The sequence below is a fragment of the Hylobates moloch genome, unplaced genomic scaffold (assembly GCF_009828535.3).
Source record: "Hylobates moloch isolate HMO894 unplaced genomic scaffold, HMol_V3 SCAFFOLD_10, whole genome shotgun sequence".
NCBI classification, from domain to species: Eukaryota; Metazoa; Chordata; class Mammalia; order Primates; family Hylobatidae; genus Hylobates; species Hylobates moloch.
The window spans coordinates 19148802-19169397 of record NW_026652285.1 but is presented as its reverse complement, the minus strand read 5'-3'; the positions used below and the strand labels follow the sequence as shown (position 1 = coordinate 19169397).

The 20596-nt window shown below is 55.2% G+C and overlaps 1 protein-coding gene across 2 annotated transcripts; it reads left to right on the top strand.

Moving 5' to 3' along the window:
* The first annotated feature begins 4799 nt into the window (after positions 1–4799).
* On the top strand, positions 4800–20519 carry PDK2 (pyruvate dehydrogenase kinase 2). 2 transcript variants are annotated; one of them, XM_032163284.2, is made up of 11 exons: positions 4800–5027; positions 6889–7030; positions 14829–14900; positions 15343–15527; positions 16251–16340; positions 16534–16611; positions 17615–17691; positions 17778–17876; positions 18071–18178; positions 18748–18861; positions 19418–20519. In XM_032163284.2, exons 1-11 carry the CDS (start codon positions 4910–4912, stop codon positions 19556–19558), a joined length of 1224 nt encoding a protein of 407 aa, XP_032019175.1. In that variant the 5' UTR covers positions 4800–4909; the 3' UTR covers positions 19559–20519. The 2 variants fall into 2 exon arrangements, with proteins under 2 accessions (XP_032019175.1, XP_032019176.1); XM_032163285.2 differs by lacking the exon at positions 4800–5027 and adding an exon at positions 5742–5759.
* Positions 20520–20596: the final 77 nt, after the last annotated feature.

Here is a 20596-nt window from a genome sequence, read left to right as displayed (position 1 = left end):
CTCACGCTTGTAATCCCAGCACTTTGGGAGTCCGAGGCGGGTGGATCACGAGGTCAGGAGATCGAGACCACAGTGAAAACCCCGTCTCTACTAAAAATACAAAAAATGAGCCGGGCGTGGTGGCGGGCGCCTGTAGTCCCAGCTACTCAGAGAGGCTGAGGCAGGAGAATGGCGTGAACCCTGGAGGCAGAGCTTGCAGTGAGCCGAGATCGCGCCACTGCACTCCAGCCTGGGCGACAGAGCAAGACTCCGTCTCAAAAGAATAAAAAAATAAAAAATAAATAAAACTGTGTAGGAAAATCACTTGAACCCAGGAGGCAGAGGTTGCAGTGAGCCGAGATCGTGCCATTGCACTCCAGCCTGAACGACAGAGCAAGACTCTGTCTCAAAGAAAAATAATAAGATTGATGGAGGTGACACTGGCCCCTGCTCTCGGGAATCCTCCCATCTAAGAGTCAGTCATAGAGATCCAGAACAGAAGATGAGGGGTGAGCCTTGGGGGACCTGGATGAAACCCAGAACGCCTTCTTAGAGGACAGTGCGCTGACCCTGGGGAGGGACAAGCAGGCAGAGGTGGCGGTGTGCAGGGTCGAGAAGAGGCAAAAGCTACTCAGCTGTAGGAACAGGCAGTCCTGGCAGGCTGTGGAGATAGGCTGGGTGCAAGGGTGGAGAGAGGAGAGCCCTTAGTCAGGCTGAATTCAGGTAAGAGCCTGCTTTTCTGCCTTGGTTTCCCCACAACCACCACCAGGTGCCGATAAGAGATCAGAAGGTAAACCACTGATCCAAGGCTGCAGAGACTGAACTGTCACAAGGTCCAGCCTCCAGGAGCTGAGAGCTCTGGTCTTTCAGAAGCTCCTTGGGAGTGTTTGAGCGCCTGGCTTACATGGCCACAGCACATGGATCAAGCCTTCGCTTTGCTTCCTGCCATGTCCTGGGTTCCCAAAGCAGCTTCCTCCTCTGCCCTCGGTTTGTCCCCTCCACACAGGCCTGGGGAATGGAGTAAGGCTGTTCCGCCTGTGACCTGGAATGTGGCCAAGTCCTTCTGTTAATTTTCCTTAAGGCTGTGAACTTTGGCAAGACTTCACTGGAGGCTGGAAATTGCTACCCAGAGAAACGCAGAGGTAGAAGCCAGGTCAGATATGCTCACAGCTCACAGACCCAGGCTGTTCTGGGAGACCCACCTGATGCCTGGGTGCCTCCCAGCCTCCTTGTGGTGGCAGCTGTCTGCCCCACCTCCCTCCACCAGCGCTCAGCTCACAACAGGGTTCTGGGCCTAATGTCAGCCCCTTTCCCCCTCCTCACTTTCTGTGCCGGGATTTGCCTTTTCCCAGGGTGACTGACAATGGAATGTCCACTTTCCCAAGGAAAACCCTAGCCCCTACCCAGAGCTGCCAAGCTCTCAGAACCCAGTGAGTAGAGACCACACTTTATTTTCTAGAATCTGGGATCCAGTTCTTTGGGCATAACACGTGTGGGTTGTCAAAGCTCGGCCCAGTCTTGTCCTTACAGCTACTTCCTGCTTAAGACAGGGGTGTTTACACATCCCTCTGGCCAGTTTCACAGACCCCCCAGTCTCCTGTGAGCCACTGCTTGCGGAAGACCACACACACACACACACACACACACACTCTTGAGGATAAGTCATTTTCAGAACTAGCGTAAGCTACATATTATGAAAGAAACATAACTGGCAGAGATGTAGCAATGCCCACTGTAAAAGAACCCTCTGTGATGCCAAGTTTCTTGAGCTCCTTGGAGAGTCCCCCAACCAACCCACATTGTACATATAGTGGGAGATTTGGGAATCAGTGGGGGTGCAGTTTACCTCAGCATCACCTAATCAAACTTGACTACGATGTACCACATACACCACTGCTGTTAGCACCCTGCAGCAGGCTCTGCAGAAAGAATTCTTATCCAAGCACAGAGCCCACATTATGGAAGTCCGGCCTAAGGTGAGGGTCATGGGAAATCTCTTTCCCTCTCCTACACCTAGCCTTAGAGGCCATGGCCTTTTCCTTGTTACTTTAATTTTGACAATAACAGCAATAGCTACCATTTATTGCTAGGCACAGAAATAGGCTTTTTTTTTTTTTTTTCTTTTTTTTTTTGAGACCGGGTCTCAGTCAGTCACGCAGATTGGAGTGCTGTGGCACAATCATGGCTCTGGCTCACTGCAGCCTTGACCTCTGGGGCTCAAGCAATCTTCCTACTTCAGCCTCCCAAGTAGCTGGGACTATAGGTACATGCCACCACACTCAGCTAATTTTATATTTTTTGTAGAGACAAGATCTTGCTATGCTGCCCAGGCTGGTCTTGAACTCCTGGGCTCAAGCAATCCTCCTACCTCAGCCTCCCAAAGTGAAGGCCAGGTTTTTTGTACATAATATTCTATATATTCTTCTGTGCACTTGAAAACTGCACTCACCACCATCATCAATCACGTCCTAATTGCTAGCCCAGCGGATGTTTGGTGGTTCTCTGGAATATCTCTGTGGTATGCTCCCCTGCTCGCCCTGTCTTCTTTTTCACCCTGTCCTCCCTACTACGTGCTGAGTACTGCCTGATGCTAGAGATAGGGCAGTGAATAAGACAGATGCAACCCCTGCCCTGCCCTCATGGAGCTTAAAGTCTAGCGGGAAAACAGATCAGTCGGCAAACAATTTTCACTCAATTGATAAGAGCTACCATCAGCTCCTTTTAACCCCTCCTTCCTGGATTTGTCCAGGTAGCTTTCAGCCAATCCCTTTCCTCAAAAAGCTACCTGTTTCACATGTCCTTATCTTTCCTTGTCCTCTCTTAAGGGGTCTTGTGGGTTCCCAGTCTGGATGACAGTGACCCAGACTGTGAATATTTGCTAAGATCAGGAGATCTAAGGAGCCCTTGAAGGCAGCCTATAACCCAGCTTGGTAGGATCAAGGAAGGCTTCCAGGAGGAAGGGATGACTAAGCAGCTGAGACCTGAAGAATGGGCAGGTGAAGCTGGGAAGAAAGAATGATCCAGACAGAAGAGATGTATTTGCAGTGGCTTAGAGACTAGAGGCTGGTTCAAGGCAGCAGACAGGTATGGCTGGGAGCTGCGTGGGGGAATGTAGAGAAAGGAGTCTGGAGAATTAAGCAAAAGTCGATTGTGTGACAACTGGAAAGGCTCCAGTAAGAAAAAGAGAGCCATTGATGGCCTAGCACAGTGCCTCATACCTGTAATCCCTGCACTTTGGGAGGTTGAGGCGGGTGGATCACTTGAGGTCAGGAATTCGAGACCAGCCTGGCCAACATGGTGAAACCCTGCCTCTACTAAAATTACAAAAATTAGCCAGGCATGGTAGTACATGCCTGTTATCCCAGCTACTTGGAAGGCTGAGACAGGAGAATCGCTTGAACCTGGGAGGAGGAGTTTGCAGTGAGCCAAGGTTGTGCCACCGCACTCCAGCTTGGACGACAGAGTGAGACTCCATCTCAAAAAAAAAAAAAAAAAAATAGCCCATTGAAAGGCTGTGAGCAAGGAAGTAAGGTCAGATTTGCAGTTGAGAATGATCCCTGAGTCTCGGTTTTCTTATCTATGAAATGAGGCTAAGAATAATAAAATAGAGAATTAAATGAGATAATGTCTGCAAACAGTGCCTGGCATATAGCTTATTATTCATCCAGCTAAGGGGCCTTTCCATTTGTGAAGCTTTGCTCTGTGAGGTCTGTATTACAATCACATTCAGTTATAGCTAATTATTTACTTATGTAGCTATCTCTGAAACTTAGAAATGAAATCATCGAGGAAAAAGGCCATTTCTTGATCCTGTTTGTGTTCCCTGTTCCCAGCATAAAGCCTAACACGTATTAGGCTAATGTCACCGAGCAAAGAAAGCATCAAAGTGGCGGGTCGGGCCCTAAGCCCACGATGGGAGATACCACGTTCTGCCACAAGAGGGCGCATCACATTTTCTCCAGGAGAAGCGGGGCTGCTGATGAAGAACCGGCTCCGGGCCTCCCAGAGACACTTCACCTCCTGGGATCTTGCTCTAAGGAAGCCCGGTGCGAAGGAGGTGGCTTTCTCAGGTGGTCGCGCTAGATGTCTAAGGCTTTATGTTCGGTCAGATGAGCTATATAATAAAATGAAAGTGTTAACTGGCATGGACGATAGCTGCTGCCTCCACCGCCACTAGTCGTGATCGTTTTTACTGTGGATGTTTTTCAATTGGAAAAGCAAACTCCGCCTTTTCCTGAGCCGCTTGGATCTTTGTGGAAGCGGGTGGGCTGCACATATACGGGACAGATTCGTATAGGCTTGCACCCTGGTTCCGAATTTTGCAAATATTCGCAGTCTGGGTCACTGTTATCCGGACTGGGAATCCCCAAGACCCGTTAAGGGAGGATAGGTAAAGATCATGACAGGTGAAACAGGTACCTTTGAGTTGGAGAAAAGGGATTGGTTGAAAGCTACCTAGACAACTCTGGAAAGGAAGGGTTAAAAGGAGCCTGCAGGTGAAGGAGATGCGAGGGGTTAGCAAGGGAAAGGCAGGCGTGGAAGAGGAAGTGAAAGGGCTGGCGGGGCTCTGGGAAGGAAGGGGTTAACCCGGGCTTCGCCCCGGGGAGGAAAGGGAGGCGTGAACACAGGGGAGGTGGGATCTCGGCGCGGCCTCCCCAAAACAACAGGCCGCTCCGGCAAAGCGTGGGTTAAGGGGGCGGGCCCAGGGGGGAAAGCCACGTGCCAGGGCGGAAGGCTATTGGTTCGCCCGGAGTTGTTTGTGAGTGGCCATTGGCGACGTCGAGGCGCCACGACGAGCCGATTGGCTGGGCGTTGGAATGCCCGCCAGGGCAAGGGTAGGAAGGAGGCGGCCGAATCGCGTCGCTGGGCCCAACGGTGCGCGAGCGCTGCCAGCGCGGGGACCACAACCCGAGTCGCGGCCGCCGCAGCCATGCGCTGGATCTGGGCGCTGCTGAAGAATGCGTCCCTGGCAGGGGCGCCCAAGTACATAGAGCACTTCAGCAAGTTCTCCCCGTCCCCGCTGTCCATGAAGCAGTTTCTGGACTTCGGTACGGAGTGGGCGGGAGGCAGCTGGCAGAGGAGGCCCGCGGGGCTCTGGGAGGGGCAGCCGGGGGCTAGGGGGACGGAGGAGAAGAAAGGCCCCGAGTGACAGAGAAGGGTTGTTTGGAAGGGTACAGGCAGGAAAGAGTTAATGGGGAAGCAGGAACCGGCCGGGGCCTCTCGACTGGGCTGTTGATGGGAATGGGGGGCATTTACAAGGAGGGTCCCGAGGTTTCTTCCTGGGCCTCACGAGGGATCTTGAAGAGTAAGGGGCAGTGAAGCTGTGATGTTACTGCAGGAAGGGAGTAGGGTGGTATCCAGACGCTAAAGGGTTAATGGGAGTTGTCCTCATGACTGGAGGAGTAGGGGCCCCTCCTCCCACCAGAGGAAACCGGGGGTCTGCTGGTGGGAGTGAGGAGGCAGGGTTGAGAGGTGCAGCCATCTGGAGAGAGACCTGGACTGGGCATGAAGGGTCAGACACCCCTGGGCAGAGGGTGAGATTAAGCCAGGGGCAGTTGGGGAAGGGGGCTCTTCCAGAGGATGCCAGCGGGAGAGAGTGCCCTGACTGGTAGACATCCACCCACAGAAGGAGCTGGACCCTAGCTGCCCCGTGGGCAAGGACACTTGAAGATCAAATCTGTTCCGGCCTGGCAGCCTCTCCCCAGCTGGGCAGGGGCCCCAGGCACCATGATGTGGAGTCAAGCCGCCTATACCTCCCTTGGCTGCCCCAGGGCTGCTAGGTCAGGATCGCCCACTACTAGCATCCTGGGGGTGGCCCTGGGGCAGGAGGGAGGCTGTGCCAACGTGGCGGCTGAAATGGGCATTGTGTGGGCCCTGTCTGTCTGTGGTATTTCCATGGTGCCAGCTGGGGACTGGGGGTGGGGGGCAGTCTCTCAAGAGTTGAGTTGATAGTGCCTAGCTTGGGTTGCAGCTGCGTCAATGATGGGACGGGAACAGGGAGGTGGCAGCCGAGACATAAGGCACCTGTTTCTCAGGACTTGTCTGCCTGCACCCCTGCCCTGTCTGAGTCTTGAGCCTCCCCCATGTAGGAAAGCCTCCTGGGCCCACCCCAGCCCCCAGCAGCTGTCCCCACAAACTGCACCCTAATTACAGAAACATCACAGCTGTGGGGGGCTCACAGTAGAGTTTGGTCAACTTGTACTATGGGGGAAACTGAGACCTTCAAAAGGATGATGGCACGGCCTGGGTGACAGAGTTGGAAGCAGAGCCTGATGGACTGGAACCCAAGGCCCCTGACCCTTGGCCAAGGCCATATTCGGTCCCCCACCCTCTCCATCTTGACGCCAGACAAGGACCGAGGCATTTGGACTCCTGTTCTCGGGCTCGTTTGCCCCACGGATGGGCATTAAAGCATAGCAGCCCCACATGGGCATTCAGGCCAGGCTGGGTGAGGTGGGCTGGCCAGAGACAACACTGGGAGCCTGCAGTGGTGGTCTAGCCATAGCCCCCCTCAGCCAGAGCCCAGTCCTAGGTAGGGATGGGTTTCCCAGGCTCCTTTGCCCCCTGGGATCAGCCCCTCAAAGTGAGTGTGCTGGGAGGGAAGGAAAGAGAAGTGAGGTGACTGAGGCCAGAGGCAGCTCCACATGGGCCCAGGAGTGGCCCTGTCCACTGTGGTTAAAGGCAAGCAGGGTTCAGCTGGGGATGAGGAGAGGATGCCACCCCTGAAGTGTTAGGCACGGGGTGTAGGTGTTTGAGCCCTGCAGGGGATGGGGAGCCTTGCTGTGTGCCCTGGGCAGGTCACTTGCTCTCTGAGCCCCCAGTTAATGAAGGGTTTAGCTGACCTGGCCGAGACATCCTTTGGCTTTCATAGTCTGTGGCTCTGTGGCTCACCCCTCTTTCTCCTGCCAGGATCCAGCAATGCCTGTGAGAAAACCTCCTTCACCTTCCTCAGGCAGGAGCTGCCTGTGCGCCTGGCCAACATCATGAAAGAAATCAACCTGCTTCCTGACCGGGTGCTGAGCACACCCTCTGTGCAGCTGGTGCAGAGCTGGTGAGACCCCTGGCTCAGTCCCTGCACCTCCCACTCCATCGCCAGTGTCCCCGGGCTCAGGGATGGAGTCTCCAAGCTTTTAGCAGCCTTGAGGGTGGGGTGGGGACAGACAGGAGACACCAAAGCCCCAAGAGCTTGGAGTTGCCTAGGGTCACATGGGAATCCGAGGCCAGAGCAGGTCTGAGGTCAAGCTCCTAGTCTCTGTGTCTAGCCCTCTTCTTACCACCCACCTTTCTCTGGAAACACAGGATCCACCCAGGAAAGCATGATTTTCACAGCCAAAACCCCAAGTCAGGCTGATGTCAGCATTAGCCAGCAGCCCAGACCTGGAACTCCAATAGCTGTTAGGCAGTATTTATTTGGGGGTAACTTTTTGGGAAGCAGAAACAAGAAGCAAGTTTTCAAATAAATTCTATAACCCAAGCTGCAAGACAGACTGTTTTGGATGTTGGAAAATACTCAGATACACACAAGGATGGCACAGTACCTTCCCGAAGAGCTTTGGAGGGACAGAGACCAAACGTTTATTGCGCGCTGCAGCAGGAACAGAGGGAAAGGCTCAGCAGAGTTCACTCAAGAACTCAAGTTAAGTAACTGGATGAAATTAGCCAAAGGCCAGTCACATGAAGAATAAACAAGGGTGTCCCTTGTCACTGGGCCTGTAAATAGCTAATCCTCATTGACTGTGGCGGCACCCTTGCAGAAATCTTGGGCTGGTTCTTTTGGACTTGCAGTATGATGTAGTTGTGATTTCCTTGTAGACTCAGGAGCACGTGCCCACATGTACTCTGAGCCCAAAGCCATGCGAAGTCACAGCAGCTGCCCTCAGAGGCCTGTGATCTTGAGGGAAAAATAATACTCACCCAGGCAGGGTGAACTGAGTCCAGCATAGTGCTAAGAGCAGGGAGATGCCGAAGAGTTCGTTTTATTTAAATTAGGAATCCAAACATTATTTTAAAAGAACATTGATATTTTTCCCTCATTGTGGAAGTATAACAGGTTCACTTGACACTTGGAAAATGCAAAATAGTAGATAGAAGAAGATGCCAACCACTCCCCTCCACCCCCTAACCGAACACAGTTCAGTTTCGTCAGATGTAGTGGTGCCTTTCCAGCGCTGTTTTCTATGCACGGACCTGTGGATATGGGGCTTGTTCTAATTAAATGAGATGTGGAGAGGGGCAGTGTTGTACACACAAGGCTAGGGGTGTAGTGGGTGCACCATGAATGTTGGTTGAACGACACGTTGTGGGGCAGTTGCTATGGACATGCAGAGGAGGTGACTTGTCACTGGACCTTACAGGGTACCTAGGCAAGCTTAGAGCTAAAAGGAAGGGAAGGGCATTCCAGGCTAAAGGAATAGCCTGGGCAAAGGTGTGGAGACAGGAAGGAGCCTGGCTAAGGTAGCTGAGAACTGACTTTCTGGAGATTGTGCTGTTAGTGTGGGCTGTGAAGAAGGGGTGGAGGCATGAGGCACAGAGCCTGATTTCCATGGAGCCCAACCAGGTCACCCCTTGCTGTGCCCTGCCTCTTGGGGGTCCAGGACCTCTGAGCCAACCAACACTTCCCACTGTGGGTGGTGTGGAGTGGTGGGAAGGAGACAGAAGGTACCATCTGTTCTCCCTGGCCCTCCTCCGGCTCGATCTGGCTGCCTGACCTGGCTGCCTCTCCACCTGGTTCCTGACTCTAGGGCAGGACTTCTCAGGCCCCTCACTGGACACCGTGTTCCTGGGAGAGCTGAGGGATGCGGGAGGAGGGCATGGGGCTGCTGAGCTTCCCATGACTCCCCCAGGGGCCCCTGCAGAGTCTCTTCCTGAAACTCAGTGACACAGATAAGAGGTTGGCCTGACTTATTCTTCCACAAAGCTGGCAAGTAATGCCAAGTAACAGCAGGAGGGAATGAAGTTAGACAAGAGAGAGCACTTCCTCAATGAAAGATTCAGCTTAGGCCGGGCGTGGTGGCTCATGCCTGTAATCCCAGCACTTTGGGAGGCCGAGGCGGGCGGATCACAAGGTCAGGAGATCGAGACCATCATGGCTAACACGGTGAAACTCCGTCTCTACTAAAAATATAAAAAATTAGCTGGGCGCGGTGGCAGGCACCTGTAGTCCCAGCTACTCGGGAGGCTGAGGCAGGAGAATGGCGTGAACCCGGGAGGCGGAGCTTGCAGTGAGCTGAGATCGCGCCACTGCACTCCAGCCTGGATGACAGAGCGAGACTCCGTCTCAAAAATAAAAGAAAGAAAGAAAGACTCAGCTTAGAGGAGAGCAGGCCGAGGGATTGCTAAAGCATCCCAACACACTGAAGAGACAGCCTGCCAAGAATGTTTCCAGAGAGAATCAGCATTGGCTACAGCAAGAGAGACTGAGGTGTGTGGACAAGAAGGACTTCCCGACAGAGTTGAGGTGGCTGCCTATAAGAGAGTGGAGAGCTCTTTCTCCAGGAGCAACAGCCTGCTAGCTGGAATGATGGAGGTGGGCAGGTTCTAGGTGCCTGAGAGGAGCGGGGAGACTTTACCAGGGAGCTTGGCAAGAGGGCCTCTAGCCTGAGTCTGATGAGTAAGGAGCAAACCCTCCTTTCTGGAAAACACAAGAGCCCTTGGCAGATGCAGTTATTCGTGGTCATGGTTCATCTGTGGTCATAGAAATGGAGTTTCTACTCAGCTGGGGAGAGGTTCTAGGCAGAGTCACTGTGGGCAAGGTGAGAATTCCTGGTTCTAAATAAACCTGATACATTATTTCAACTGGACAGACTTGTGATAGTGGGCCCTGTTTTGGTGGAGACTGGACGGGGAGGGAAAGTCCCAGGTTTGGCCTCAGCATGTGTGACTTTGAAGCTTTATCCTGGGCAAGCCACGTGGCATCTCTGAGCTTCAGCTTCCTCATGTGTAAAATGGGGACCCATTGTGTTTGTAAGGGCCAAAGGCCAGTGCCAGATGTGAAAAGTGTGCAGAACTCTACCAATACAAGCCATGTCCCCAGGATGCCGGGCAGCAACACCTCCAGCCCACAGAGGATGTAACTGTGGTGTGGCTTCTTGGGCAAGGTAGTAATAAATCATGATAATAACAAAAGCAAACACCTCCAAAGGCTAGCTGTGTCCCAGGAGCTGTCCTAAGTGTCTACGCATATTAACTCATTTCATCTTCACAACCTTATGAGGTAGTCCTTGCTATCATCCCATTTTCTAGATAAGAAACTGAGGTTCAGAGAGGTGAAGAACCTTATCTGAGATCACTCGGGGACTAGGTGGTGAAGTTGGGATTTGAACCCAGCTGTTGGATTTGGAGACTGGATTCTTGAAGGGAAAGGAGGGAGCCTGCGCTCTGGGCAGTGAGGTGGAGTCAGAGATTTCCAAGTTCATGGTGCAAGTCTGTGGGAGAGCAGAACTCATTTTACAAAATTGTTGACAGCCGGTGTTGTTAGAGACAGAAAGGGACAACCCCGGCTCCTCTCCAGGCGTGGAGTCTGTGGGGATGTGCGTCCAGAAAATGCAGGAGCTGCAGAGTAGAATCAAATGACAATGACTCACTGCTGTCACTAACAGGCTCTTTGTGGGGGCCGTAGGTGGGAGGCGATATGGCCAGCACCTTCGCACAAACCTCCCTTGCCCGTCAGCAAGGTGTGTGGACCCCACACAGGGGGTGTGGCTTGGGTGCCGAGGACCTGCTAAAGCCACACGAGCTCTCCAAACCCGTCAGCCGCTCCTTGCATGACCGGAGCAGGAGCGACCACTTACTGCGCATGTACTCGAGGCATCATCTCCTTTTCTGTACACCCAGGCCCACGAGGTGCTTACTCCCGTGAACCCCATTTTGCAGATGGGGACCTGAGGGACTCGATGGCCTCTTTAGGGCACAATCAATCAGCAGCGGAACCCAAACCTGCCTGGCTCAGAGGCTCCGGAGGCGGGATACCGCCACCTCTCCCCCGACTGCAGCGAGCACCCTCCTCCCCAGCCTTCGTCTTGTTTACACCCTGCTCCCCAGCAGCTGTGGATACGAGTGCACAGGGCACACCCTCGCACACACCCACAGGCACGCACATGCCACATGCACACAATTACACACACTCCCCCGCTGGCTCGGCACCCCCTCTGCTCCCACACAGGGCTGCAGGGCCCTCCTCCCACACTCGCCCACCCTCTCCTCCAGCCCCCATCACCCATTCTCAGCCCCACACTCTCAGCAAGCCCCCTGGCTTCTGCCTGCATCCCACGCCTCCTCCTTCCCAATCCTGGGGCTCTGGACTGGCTCTGGAGTCCTGGAAAGCAGGGTTTGGGTGGGTCTCCACATTACCTTGGGCTGGGCTTGGGAGCTCCGGATCTCACCAAGGGACTCCTGGGGGCCTTGATTACTGCAGAGGTCAGCAGGCCCAGAGACCCCAGCCTCCCCGTAGGTCCCGGGGAGGGGTGGGGGCAATGCCTCTCCCGCCTGTCGGTGCCTGTCACTGCACCACTGCTTCAGGCCTCCCTTATATAAGCCCAGTTCTCTCTCTGGCCTGCAAGGGGTGGGCAGCCCAGAGGCCAGCACCACTCGTCCCCAATCTCTCTTCTTAGGACCAAGAACCGGCCCCAGGGTGACATTTGGTGCACTAGGCCCCTGAGGGGCTTCAGGGCCAGGCCAGGGACCTCTGGGAAAATCCTCATCCTCTCCCCTCCATTCCAAGAGTAGCCCGGGCCCCCTGCCCTGGAGGAGCCCTGGCCTTGTGAGGGAGGCTGGCAGGCACTGCCCACTGTCACTCCGTGCCGGTGCCCTTTGCTCCACTTCAGTGGCCATGTGACCAGGCCCCATTTCTGCCCTCTAGGGTTGTTCAGCAGCCACAAAAGGGGTGGTGCCAGCAGCTGGGGCACTCTCCCTAAGTGAGACTGGGACTTTGACCGTGCCCACCCCCACCTGCTGCCCATCACAGTCAGGAAGTGGCTTAGCCTCCCAGCTCCCACCCGCTTCATCCCCACCTGCCCCCTGGGAAGGGGTCCCAGGCCCCACTCTGCAGTGGGTCTCCTCCTCCTCCTCTCCCCACCTGCCCCTAGCACTGCCTGTGTGCGGGCCCTCTCTCCCCTAAGAATCATATGAGCATGAAGGTCTATTTTGGGTGCGTTTAGGGAGCAAGGGATTCGGAGCCACATAGGCCTGGGAGAGAGAATCTCAGCTCTGCGTGTTAACTTCCTCATCTGTAAAATGGGTCCAGCAGTAGCACCCACCTCCAGGGTTCTTGCGGAGGTGAAAGTGGGGCAGGATGGAAGCACAGGGTGGACCTGGCCATTGGTACCCAGTAAATGCCACCATCACCATCAGCAGCGGCATCACCATCAGGGCCAGTGTCGGCCGTTGGCCATGTGGTGTAGACTTGGAGCCTGCGAGAGCTAGGTTTGAATCCCAGCCTGCTGCTTACTGTGTGGCCTGGGGCATATCACTAGCCTCTCAGTGCTGGTCTCGTTGTCTGCAAAAAGAGGGAAATACCTTGTGCTCATCAAGGCTGTTGGCAGATGAGAGACCCTGTGTGGGACTCGGCACAAGTGGATGTTAGTGGTCGCTATGTTATTCTCCAGGGAGACAGGTGAGGTCTTAGGAGTGCCAGCCTGATCGTCTGCTGGGGTGGCAGGGATGGTGAGGGGGGCTGAGAGAAAGGCTGATCTTTTCTGCTGTCAGGGTCCCCAGCCCCATCAGCAGCCACAGCTCCTCCTATCGGGCTCTGTGCAGAGCTCTGGGTAGGGACGGGTGGGCGGTGAGCTCTGGGCCTGAGACAGCCCCCTTCCTGTGGCAGGGGGGCAGGTCTCCAGGGCATAGGGGCTCAAACATGTGATTCAGAGCCTACAAGCAGTGGGAGAGTGTCAGATGCTGCCTGGGGGGCTCAGAGGATGCACGCAGCTGTTGACAACGTTTGAGCTACCAGCCTTAATAAGAGCAAGCATTTAGAGAGTGCTCACTATGTGCTAGGCACTGTGCTAATCATCACATGGAATTCTCACCACAAAGCAGTAGTAGATAGGAATAACAATCGCCATTTTCCTAATGAGCAAACTCAGGCCCAGAGAGGTTCCATGACTTACCCAGGGCTACACAGCTCCAAGTGCTTAAAGAGCCAGGTCTGGGTCCAGAGCTGGTTCTTTCACTCTCTGTCAGGCAAGAGCGAGAAGAGCAGCAATTGCTAGGTCTAAGGGGAAGGGCATTCCTAGCAGAGGGCACTGTGTGAACAGAAGCGTGGAGGTGAGAGTCGAGCAGAATCAGCACTCTGGAGTGGCAAGAGCGCTGGAGACTCGGGGGCTTCATCATCCCACTTACTAGCTATGGGGCTGCTGACGCCTCCCTGGGGGATGCTGTGCATGGGGCTGATTCCTGCCTGTCTACATGTTACAGGTTACAGTGAAGGTCAGAGCACTGTGGACATGGGAATGAGTCCTCGTGTGGAGGGGCCTTTTCTAGAAACACTGTTGGGCCCCTGGGGCCCTCGGCACTGCAGGGCTCTAGGTAGCCCCCCGTTCCTCCTGGTTATAAGTGTTTCTTCCAGAGAGAGGCTCTTCCTGCCTTCCCCAAAGGAACAAGCCACAGACCGGGCATGTTAGCAGGGAAACAGGTCATGGCTCCCCAGGGCACGGGCACAGTAGCTCCAGCTTGGTACCATCTGCCACCACAGGTAGGCCTGACTCCCTTGCAGAAGGAGGCCTGCTGCTGTCCCTGAGTTCAGGGCTTCTTTTTCGGGGGGACAGAGTCTCGCTCTGTCACCCAGGCTGGAGTGCAATAGAGCGATCTCAGCTCACTGCAACCATTGCCTCACAAGTTCAAGCGATTCTCCTCCCTCAGCCTCCTGAGTAGCTGGGATTACAGGCATGTGCCACCACGCCCAGCTAATTTTTGCATTTTTAGTAGAGACAGGTTTTCGCCATGTTGGCCAGGCTGGTCTTGAACTCCTGACCTCAGGTGATTTGCCCACCTCAGCCTCCCAGAGTGCTGGGATTACAGGTGTGAGCCACCACACCTGGCTGAGTTCAGGAATTCTTGATGTTCCTTTTAGAGCATCAAGCTCTTCTCGTAGCCCAGGGAAAACTGGCCTCCCCATCAGGCCTGTAGATGGGAGGGGTGGCAGGGCATCACCCACTGCTACCTGGCCTTTTGCAGTAGAGTGAGCTTCTCTGGACTCTCCATGGGCCCCAGCCCCACCTAGGGACAGAACAAGGCACACCCACCCCACCTTTGGGTCCTTCCCCCCTGCCATTTTAGAATCCAATTGCCTAGGCAGGTGCCTGGCCCAGGGCACCCCAGCTCAGGGGTCATTCTGGGAGGCCCTGTGCTGGCCACTCTGTCAGGGGTCACTCTGGGAGGCCCTGTGCTGGCCCCTCTGCCATTGTGCCTGCTGGATGCAGCAACACCCCGGGGGGAGAAACATTAGGAGCTGTTTCCACGCTGGGGCTCAGAGAAGTTGATGCACCTCCCTGCCTTCCCCCACTGCAGGCGCTAGGTCCAGTCTCCCTGCCCCATCTCAGCCTCAGTCTCCTGATCTGTGAGGCCTCTTGGATGGGATCATCTCCAAGCCCCTTCTGAGAGGACTATTCTAGGATTCCAAAGCAAAGGTGCTAAACGGGGGACCAGCAAATTTGAAGTTTTCTTGCATAACTGACTGGGTTGTCAGGGAGACTCACATACAAATGAAATGGATGAAGAAAAATAGTGAGGCGGCTTGTCGGCAGCTCTGTGTGGGGCCCGCGTAGGAGCAGGACAAGAGCGAGGCCCAGCTGAAGTGGGTGAGGAGGGGCTGGCCGCCTGAAGCTGAGGCTATGTCCCCTCCCTCCCCCGCACAGGTATGTCCAGAGCCTCCTGGACATCATGGAGTTCCTGGACAAGGATCCCGAGGACCATCGCACCCTGAGCCAGTGAGTGGGGACCCTGGGTGAGGCAGGAAGGCAGGTGTTGGCCACAGGCATCTGGGGTTGCAGCCCCTGGGGCAGAAGTACAGCAGGATGGAAGAAGAGACCCCTGCCTTCAGGAACATCCAGTCTAAGGGGGGAAACAGACTCTGCTTCAGGGAGCCCCAGGTTTGATGGGAGAGACATGGAGTCCGTTCTCACTGTTCCCTGAGCCCGGTGGGCAAGACCCAGGCCCTGCCCTGGGGAGGATGAGAACTCTGGGCTTTTGAGTGGGAAGGCTGCCGGCAGGCAGCTAAAAGATCAGAACGGGCTTTGGGAGGAGCAGGGAGGGCATTGGGAGTCCATCGGATTGGGAAGGGTAGAGCGGGTGAAGGCACCGTGGAGAGGGGAGTCAGAAGCGGAGGAGGGTCTGGGGGTGTCCCATGTGAGCACCTGCCCTGCCCCACAGGTTCACTGACGCCCTGGTCACCATCCGGAACCGGCACAACGACGTGGTGCCCACCATGGCACAAGGCGTGCTTGAGTACAAGGACACCTATGGCGATGACCCCGTCTCCAACCAGAACATCCAGTACTTCCTGGACCGCTTCTACCTCAGCCGCATCTCCATCCGCATGCTCATCAACCAGCACAGTGGGTGCCGGCCACGGCGGCGGGGGGCGGGCGATGGGGGGGCAGTGCTGGGGCCCAGGGCCGAGCTGCTGAGGGGACCTAGACCACTCTTCAGAACCCCACAAAGGGAGTCTTTGAATAGTTACTCCAGTAACTATGGAGTTAATGGCTCCAACATAGAAAAATAAAATTTTTCTTTCTCATTCATTTTCCATTTCAAAAACGTTTTGTTTTCAATGTTTGCAAAATGTAAAATTATGTCACATCTTTAAAAGAATGTTTAATTTAGTATTTATAAAAACTCTCATTATGTTCAAAAACAATTTGTTGTTTAGAGTTTCTTATTCCAGGAGGATTCACTATGATTTTTGAGGGTTGTAGCCGGTCATAAATTAAACAAGTTCCTCATGCTCAAATAATTTCCAAAGCAAGGTGGTAAGAGTTCTCTTAGAATGTTATAGTCAAAGAAAAGAACAAATGCAGTGTGGAGATGTGATGTGGGGAGAGACCTCTGAAAAGATGTCTGTTTCAGGTTCGCAAAGGTTTAAAAACGGCCTAAGCCAGGGCTGGAGGGTTCAGGGGTCAGGGAAGGGAGGACAGAAGCAGGGGAGCGGGGCAGCTTTAGGACTGGAGCCTACAGAGGCGTTGGAGGTGAAAGTAGAGAGAGAAGGAGAGCCCGGGGGAAGAGGGAGCGCTGGGACAGACTGCAGCCCAGCCAACAGCATCCTCTCTTCCTGCCTGCAGCCCTCATCTTTGATGGCAGCACCAACCCAGCCCATCCCAAACACATCGGCAGCATCGACCCCAACTGCAACGTCTCTGAGGTGGTCAAAGGTGAGCCATTCCCACGGTGCCTGGCCCGCAGAAGAGCCCCAGGGACCCCCTCCAAGCTTACCTGGCCAGAGGGTGACTCGTTCCTCAGTAAGGGGTGCCATGGGTTTAGTGCTGGTGGTCCCCAGTGTCAATGTCAAGAGGACTGCCTGCTGGGTGGGCCACCCATGCCCTGAATGACCCCATCTTCTCTCAGATGCCTATGACATGGCTAAGCTCCTGTGTGACAAATATTACATGGCTTCACCTGACCTGGAGATCCAGGAGATCAATGGTGAGTGATCGGGGCTGTGTGTGTGTCTGTCTTGGGGCTGGGGACACGGCAGGGCAAGGTGAGACGGGGAGTTGGGAGATGGACTGTTTTCTAGATGGGGAGAAGCAGAGTTATTATTGTATTGTTAATTCATTTGATAAATATTTGGGCTGGGCACAGTGGCTCACACCTGTAATCTCAGCACTTTGGGAGGCTAAGGCAGGCGAATCACGTGAGTCAGGAGTTTGAGACCAGCTTGGGCAACATGGTGAAACCCTGTCTCTACTAAAAATACAAAAATTAGCCGGGCATGATGGCACATGCTAATAATCCCAGCTACTTGGGAGGCTGAGACAAGAGAATCACTTGAACCTGGGAGGCTGAGACTGCAGTGAGCTGAGATCATACCACTGCACTCCAGCCTGGAAGACAGAGTGAGACTTCATCTCAAACAAATAAGAAATTGAGTGAATGAATGAATGAAAGAGTAAGCAAGACAGAAATGGTCCCAGTTCTCATGGACCTTACATTTTTGGTGCTAGGGAGATTGTGGAATGGGGCCTTCAGCCAATTAACATGTAAATAAGACCATCTCAGATCATGACAAGTGACAGGAAGGAAATAAAATGGGGTAACTCAACAGGGGTGGGGAGGAGGGGCGTGTTAGATTGTGTATCAGCTTGGCGGCTTTCCTAGAACCCCAATACCAGTGGCTTACTTAAGAGAGAGGTTTCCCTCTCGCCAGCCCCTTGCTGGACAGGTCAGGGCTGGCTCCCGACCCCTGATTCAGTTCTAGCCTGGAGGAAGGGAACAAGGGTGTGGAAGGCAGGGCCCAAGAATTGAATGCATCACCTCCATGAGTCACTGGCTACCCCAGCTCAAGGGAGGCTGGGGATTTAGTCTCTCGCTGGGCAGCCATGCACTCAGTTAGAACTTTGTGGGAGGGGGTGCGTCCTTTGGGTAAGGTGGTTGAGCAGTGACCTCCTGACAGTTTCCTGACCCTTGGTCCTGACTTACCCTACAGCAGCCAACTCCAAACAGCCGATTCACATGGTCTACGTTCCCTCCCACCTCTACCACATGCTCTTTGAGCTCTTCAAGGTGAGGAGGCTGGGAGCCGGTGCTTTGCGGGGAGCGTGAGTAGGGCTGGCTTCTCCCATGCATCTCTTACCTCTGCCCCTCCGCAGAATGCCATGCGGGCGACTGTGGAAAGCCATGAGTCCAGCCTCATTCTCCCACCCATCAAGGTCATGGTGGCCTTGGGCGAGGAAGATCTGTCCATCAAGGTATGTGACCCTTTGACCTTGGGGACCAGGGAGCAGTAGTGGGGGCTTCCCTCCTGCCAGGAGACAGGCTCTCCTTTTCTCCTACACGGTGGGCAGATCCTGGGGGTGGGGAAGACCATGAGAAGGTCGGGGGTATTGGGCAGGGTGGGGAAACTGAGCTGTAAAGAATCCCTGACACGTCCCATCTCTCCCAGATGAGTGACCGAGGCGGGGGTGTTCCCTTGAGGAAGATTGAGCGACTCTTCAGCTATATGTACTCCACCGCACCCACCCCCCAGCCCGGCACCGGGGGGACACCGCTGGTGAGATGGCTTCACCTCAGCTCCTCCCACCTCCTGAGGGAGGCTTCTCTCCTCCTCACTCACTTCCTTATGTCCCTGCTCACTCAGCTCCTGTGTGGCCATCTGTGACAGTCACCTGTCTTGAATCTGGGCCCCTGCACCTCCCACATCTCCCCAGTCTGCACAGATCTCACCTGTCGGATGTCTCTCTGTCACCTTTCCCCCATCTTCCCTCTCCTCTGTAGCTCCCAAACCCCCAATTTCTACGTTTCTCCTGGTGTTGTCCAACTTGTCAGCACCTCCCTGTTAGAGAACTTGAGACTCAAAGGAGCCGTGGGGCCTGCTGTGACTTCCTGGCCCCTGAGCGGAACTCCTGTCCCTGCCAAGCCTCCCTCCCGCATTCATGATTCCCCCATTCACCCCACACGTACTTCTTGCCTCAGTGTCCCCTCCCACATGTCCCCTCCCAGCTCTGGGACCCCCGCCGTGTGGCCCCAGCTGCACACCCTTCCCTCCCTGCGTCAATCCCTGCAGCTCCAGGAGGCCCCTGCCAGCCTCCTCATCCTCACAGCCTTCCTGCCCCGCTGCAGGCTGGCTTTGGTTACGGGCTCCCCATTTCCCGCCTCTACGCCAAGTACTTCCAGGGAGACCTGCAGCTCTTCTCCATGGAAGGCTTTGGGACCGATGCTGTCATCTATCTCAAGGTGAGGGCCCTTCCCGCAGAGCCCAGCTGGAGAAGAGGTTTGCTGATAGGACCTGGGCAGGCTTGGCCAGCTGCAAGCGTTCCTTTCCATCCCCCCAATCCTTCCCTGGCCCCAGACTCTAAGAATCCAAGCAAAGCTACAGTTCCTCAACCTGAAGAACCCTCAATCCCCAGACACGCACAGCTTGTCAGGGAATTTAGGGGAGTGTGTGGTCTATGATTAAGACCCCTGTGCTGGGAACCCTTGACTTGTTAGACCCAAAAGGAAGGGGACACCCTAGGTCTTGCCATTCAGTTCAGAGGAGAAGACTGAGGCCCAGAGCTGGTGACTTGCTCAGAGTCACATAGCCCAGCCTCCTCCCCCTCCCTCTCCCTCCCTTAGAGGGAGCTGCTTGCTTGAATGGGCAGGAGCGGGACACAGGAGGGACCACCCTTTCGTGGTCTCTCCAGGCCCCTGTGTCTGGCAGCCGGGCTGCCACTGAGCTGGGGTGGGGTGGTCTGCTGAGGAGTGGACAACGCCCAGGGAGGTAGGAGGGGCTGACCCTGGCATTCCCCAGGCCCTGTCCACGGACTCGGTGGAGCGCCTGCCTGTCTACAACAAGTCAGCCTGGCGCCACTACCAGACCATCCAGGAGGCCGGCGACTGGTGTGTGCCCAGCACGGAGCCCAAGAACACGTCCACGTACCGCGTCAGCTAAGGGCCGCCGCGCATCTGCACCTGAGGGGACGGACTGCCGCCTCTGGGTCCCCCCACCGTGGTGCCCCTCACCGTCCTCCTGGGGGAGCAGGTTGTGGGTTCTCCCTGATGACCAGGTTCTGTCTCTATGGAATTCACTGCGGTGATAGGTCTGTGATGGTCCCTAAGTGCCAGTCCGTCTCCATGGAGACCCCTCGGTGGCCTCCCCATCTCTGTGGGCGATGTCTGAGGGTTGGGGATGTCTCCACCCTGATGGGGTGTCCCAGAGACATTTTCCCATGGCAGTCCTCCTCTCTGAGACCAGGGCTGTCACTTTTCTGCCAGGGGTACTGGGTTCCCCTCAGCACCCTCCACAGCACAGGCCTTCCAAGTGGATGTCCCGTTTGCCTTATTCCCCCAGCCCACAAAGGCACCCTGGCCTTGGCCTGTCGAAGTGTTAGGAAGAGGCTGGGTGCCCTCCAGACCTGGGGACTGAATGGGGAAAGGAGTTACACCCGTGAGTAGGGAATGAGGCTGGTCCTGCAGCCTCTGCCTCCACTCCGGGCTTGAAGGTCGGTGGCGGAGGGGGTGGCTCTCACAGGGCCCAACCCTAAAGTGGAGGAACCTTGTTAGATGGAGAGCTCGCCATCCAGCCAAGCTGCTCGAGGCCCTGCAGTGGCCTTGGCAATGTCTGTGCCACCTCCTGAGCCCTCCCAGCATGTCCTCACATGCTCATGCCCACCCGCTCCTCCACAAGCCCAGTCCGTCCTGCCTGAGCTCCAGCCCCCAGCCCCTACTGTGCCCAGACGTGTGCTCAGGGTGGCTTTCTCCCTAGGACCCTCTGTGTATATAGTTAGTTTTATAACCCTGAATGCCCCCACCCTTACCCTAAGCACACAGGGGTTAAAGCTATGTGTCCCTCCCAGTGGCTGTGGCAGTGACAGTGACACCCACACCCACAGTAAAGAGGAGACTGAATGAGACTGGCCTGGCTGCATCCCTGGGGGAGGGGACCCACACGTGCACGTGTACACATGCGCACTGCAGCGCCCTGTGACCA

Coding starts and splice junctions, on each gene's coding strand:
- PDK2 (XM_032163284.2), top strand. CDS start 4,910: ATGCGCTGGATCTGGGCGCTGCTGAAGAATGCGTCCCTGGCAGGGGCG. Junction 14,901..15,342: donor GACCATCGCACCCTGAGCCA/GTGAGTGGGGAC, acceptor CCTGCCCCACAG/GTTCACTGACGCCCTGGTCA. Junction 18,862..19,417: donor ATGCTGTCATCTATCTCAAG/GTGAGGGCCCTT, acceptor GGCATTCCCCAG/GCCCTGTCCACGGACTCGGT.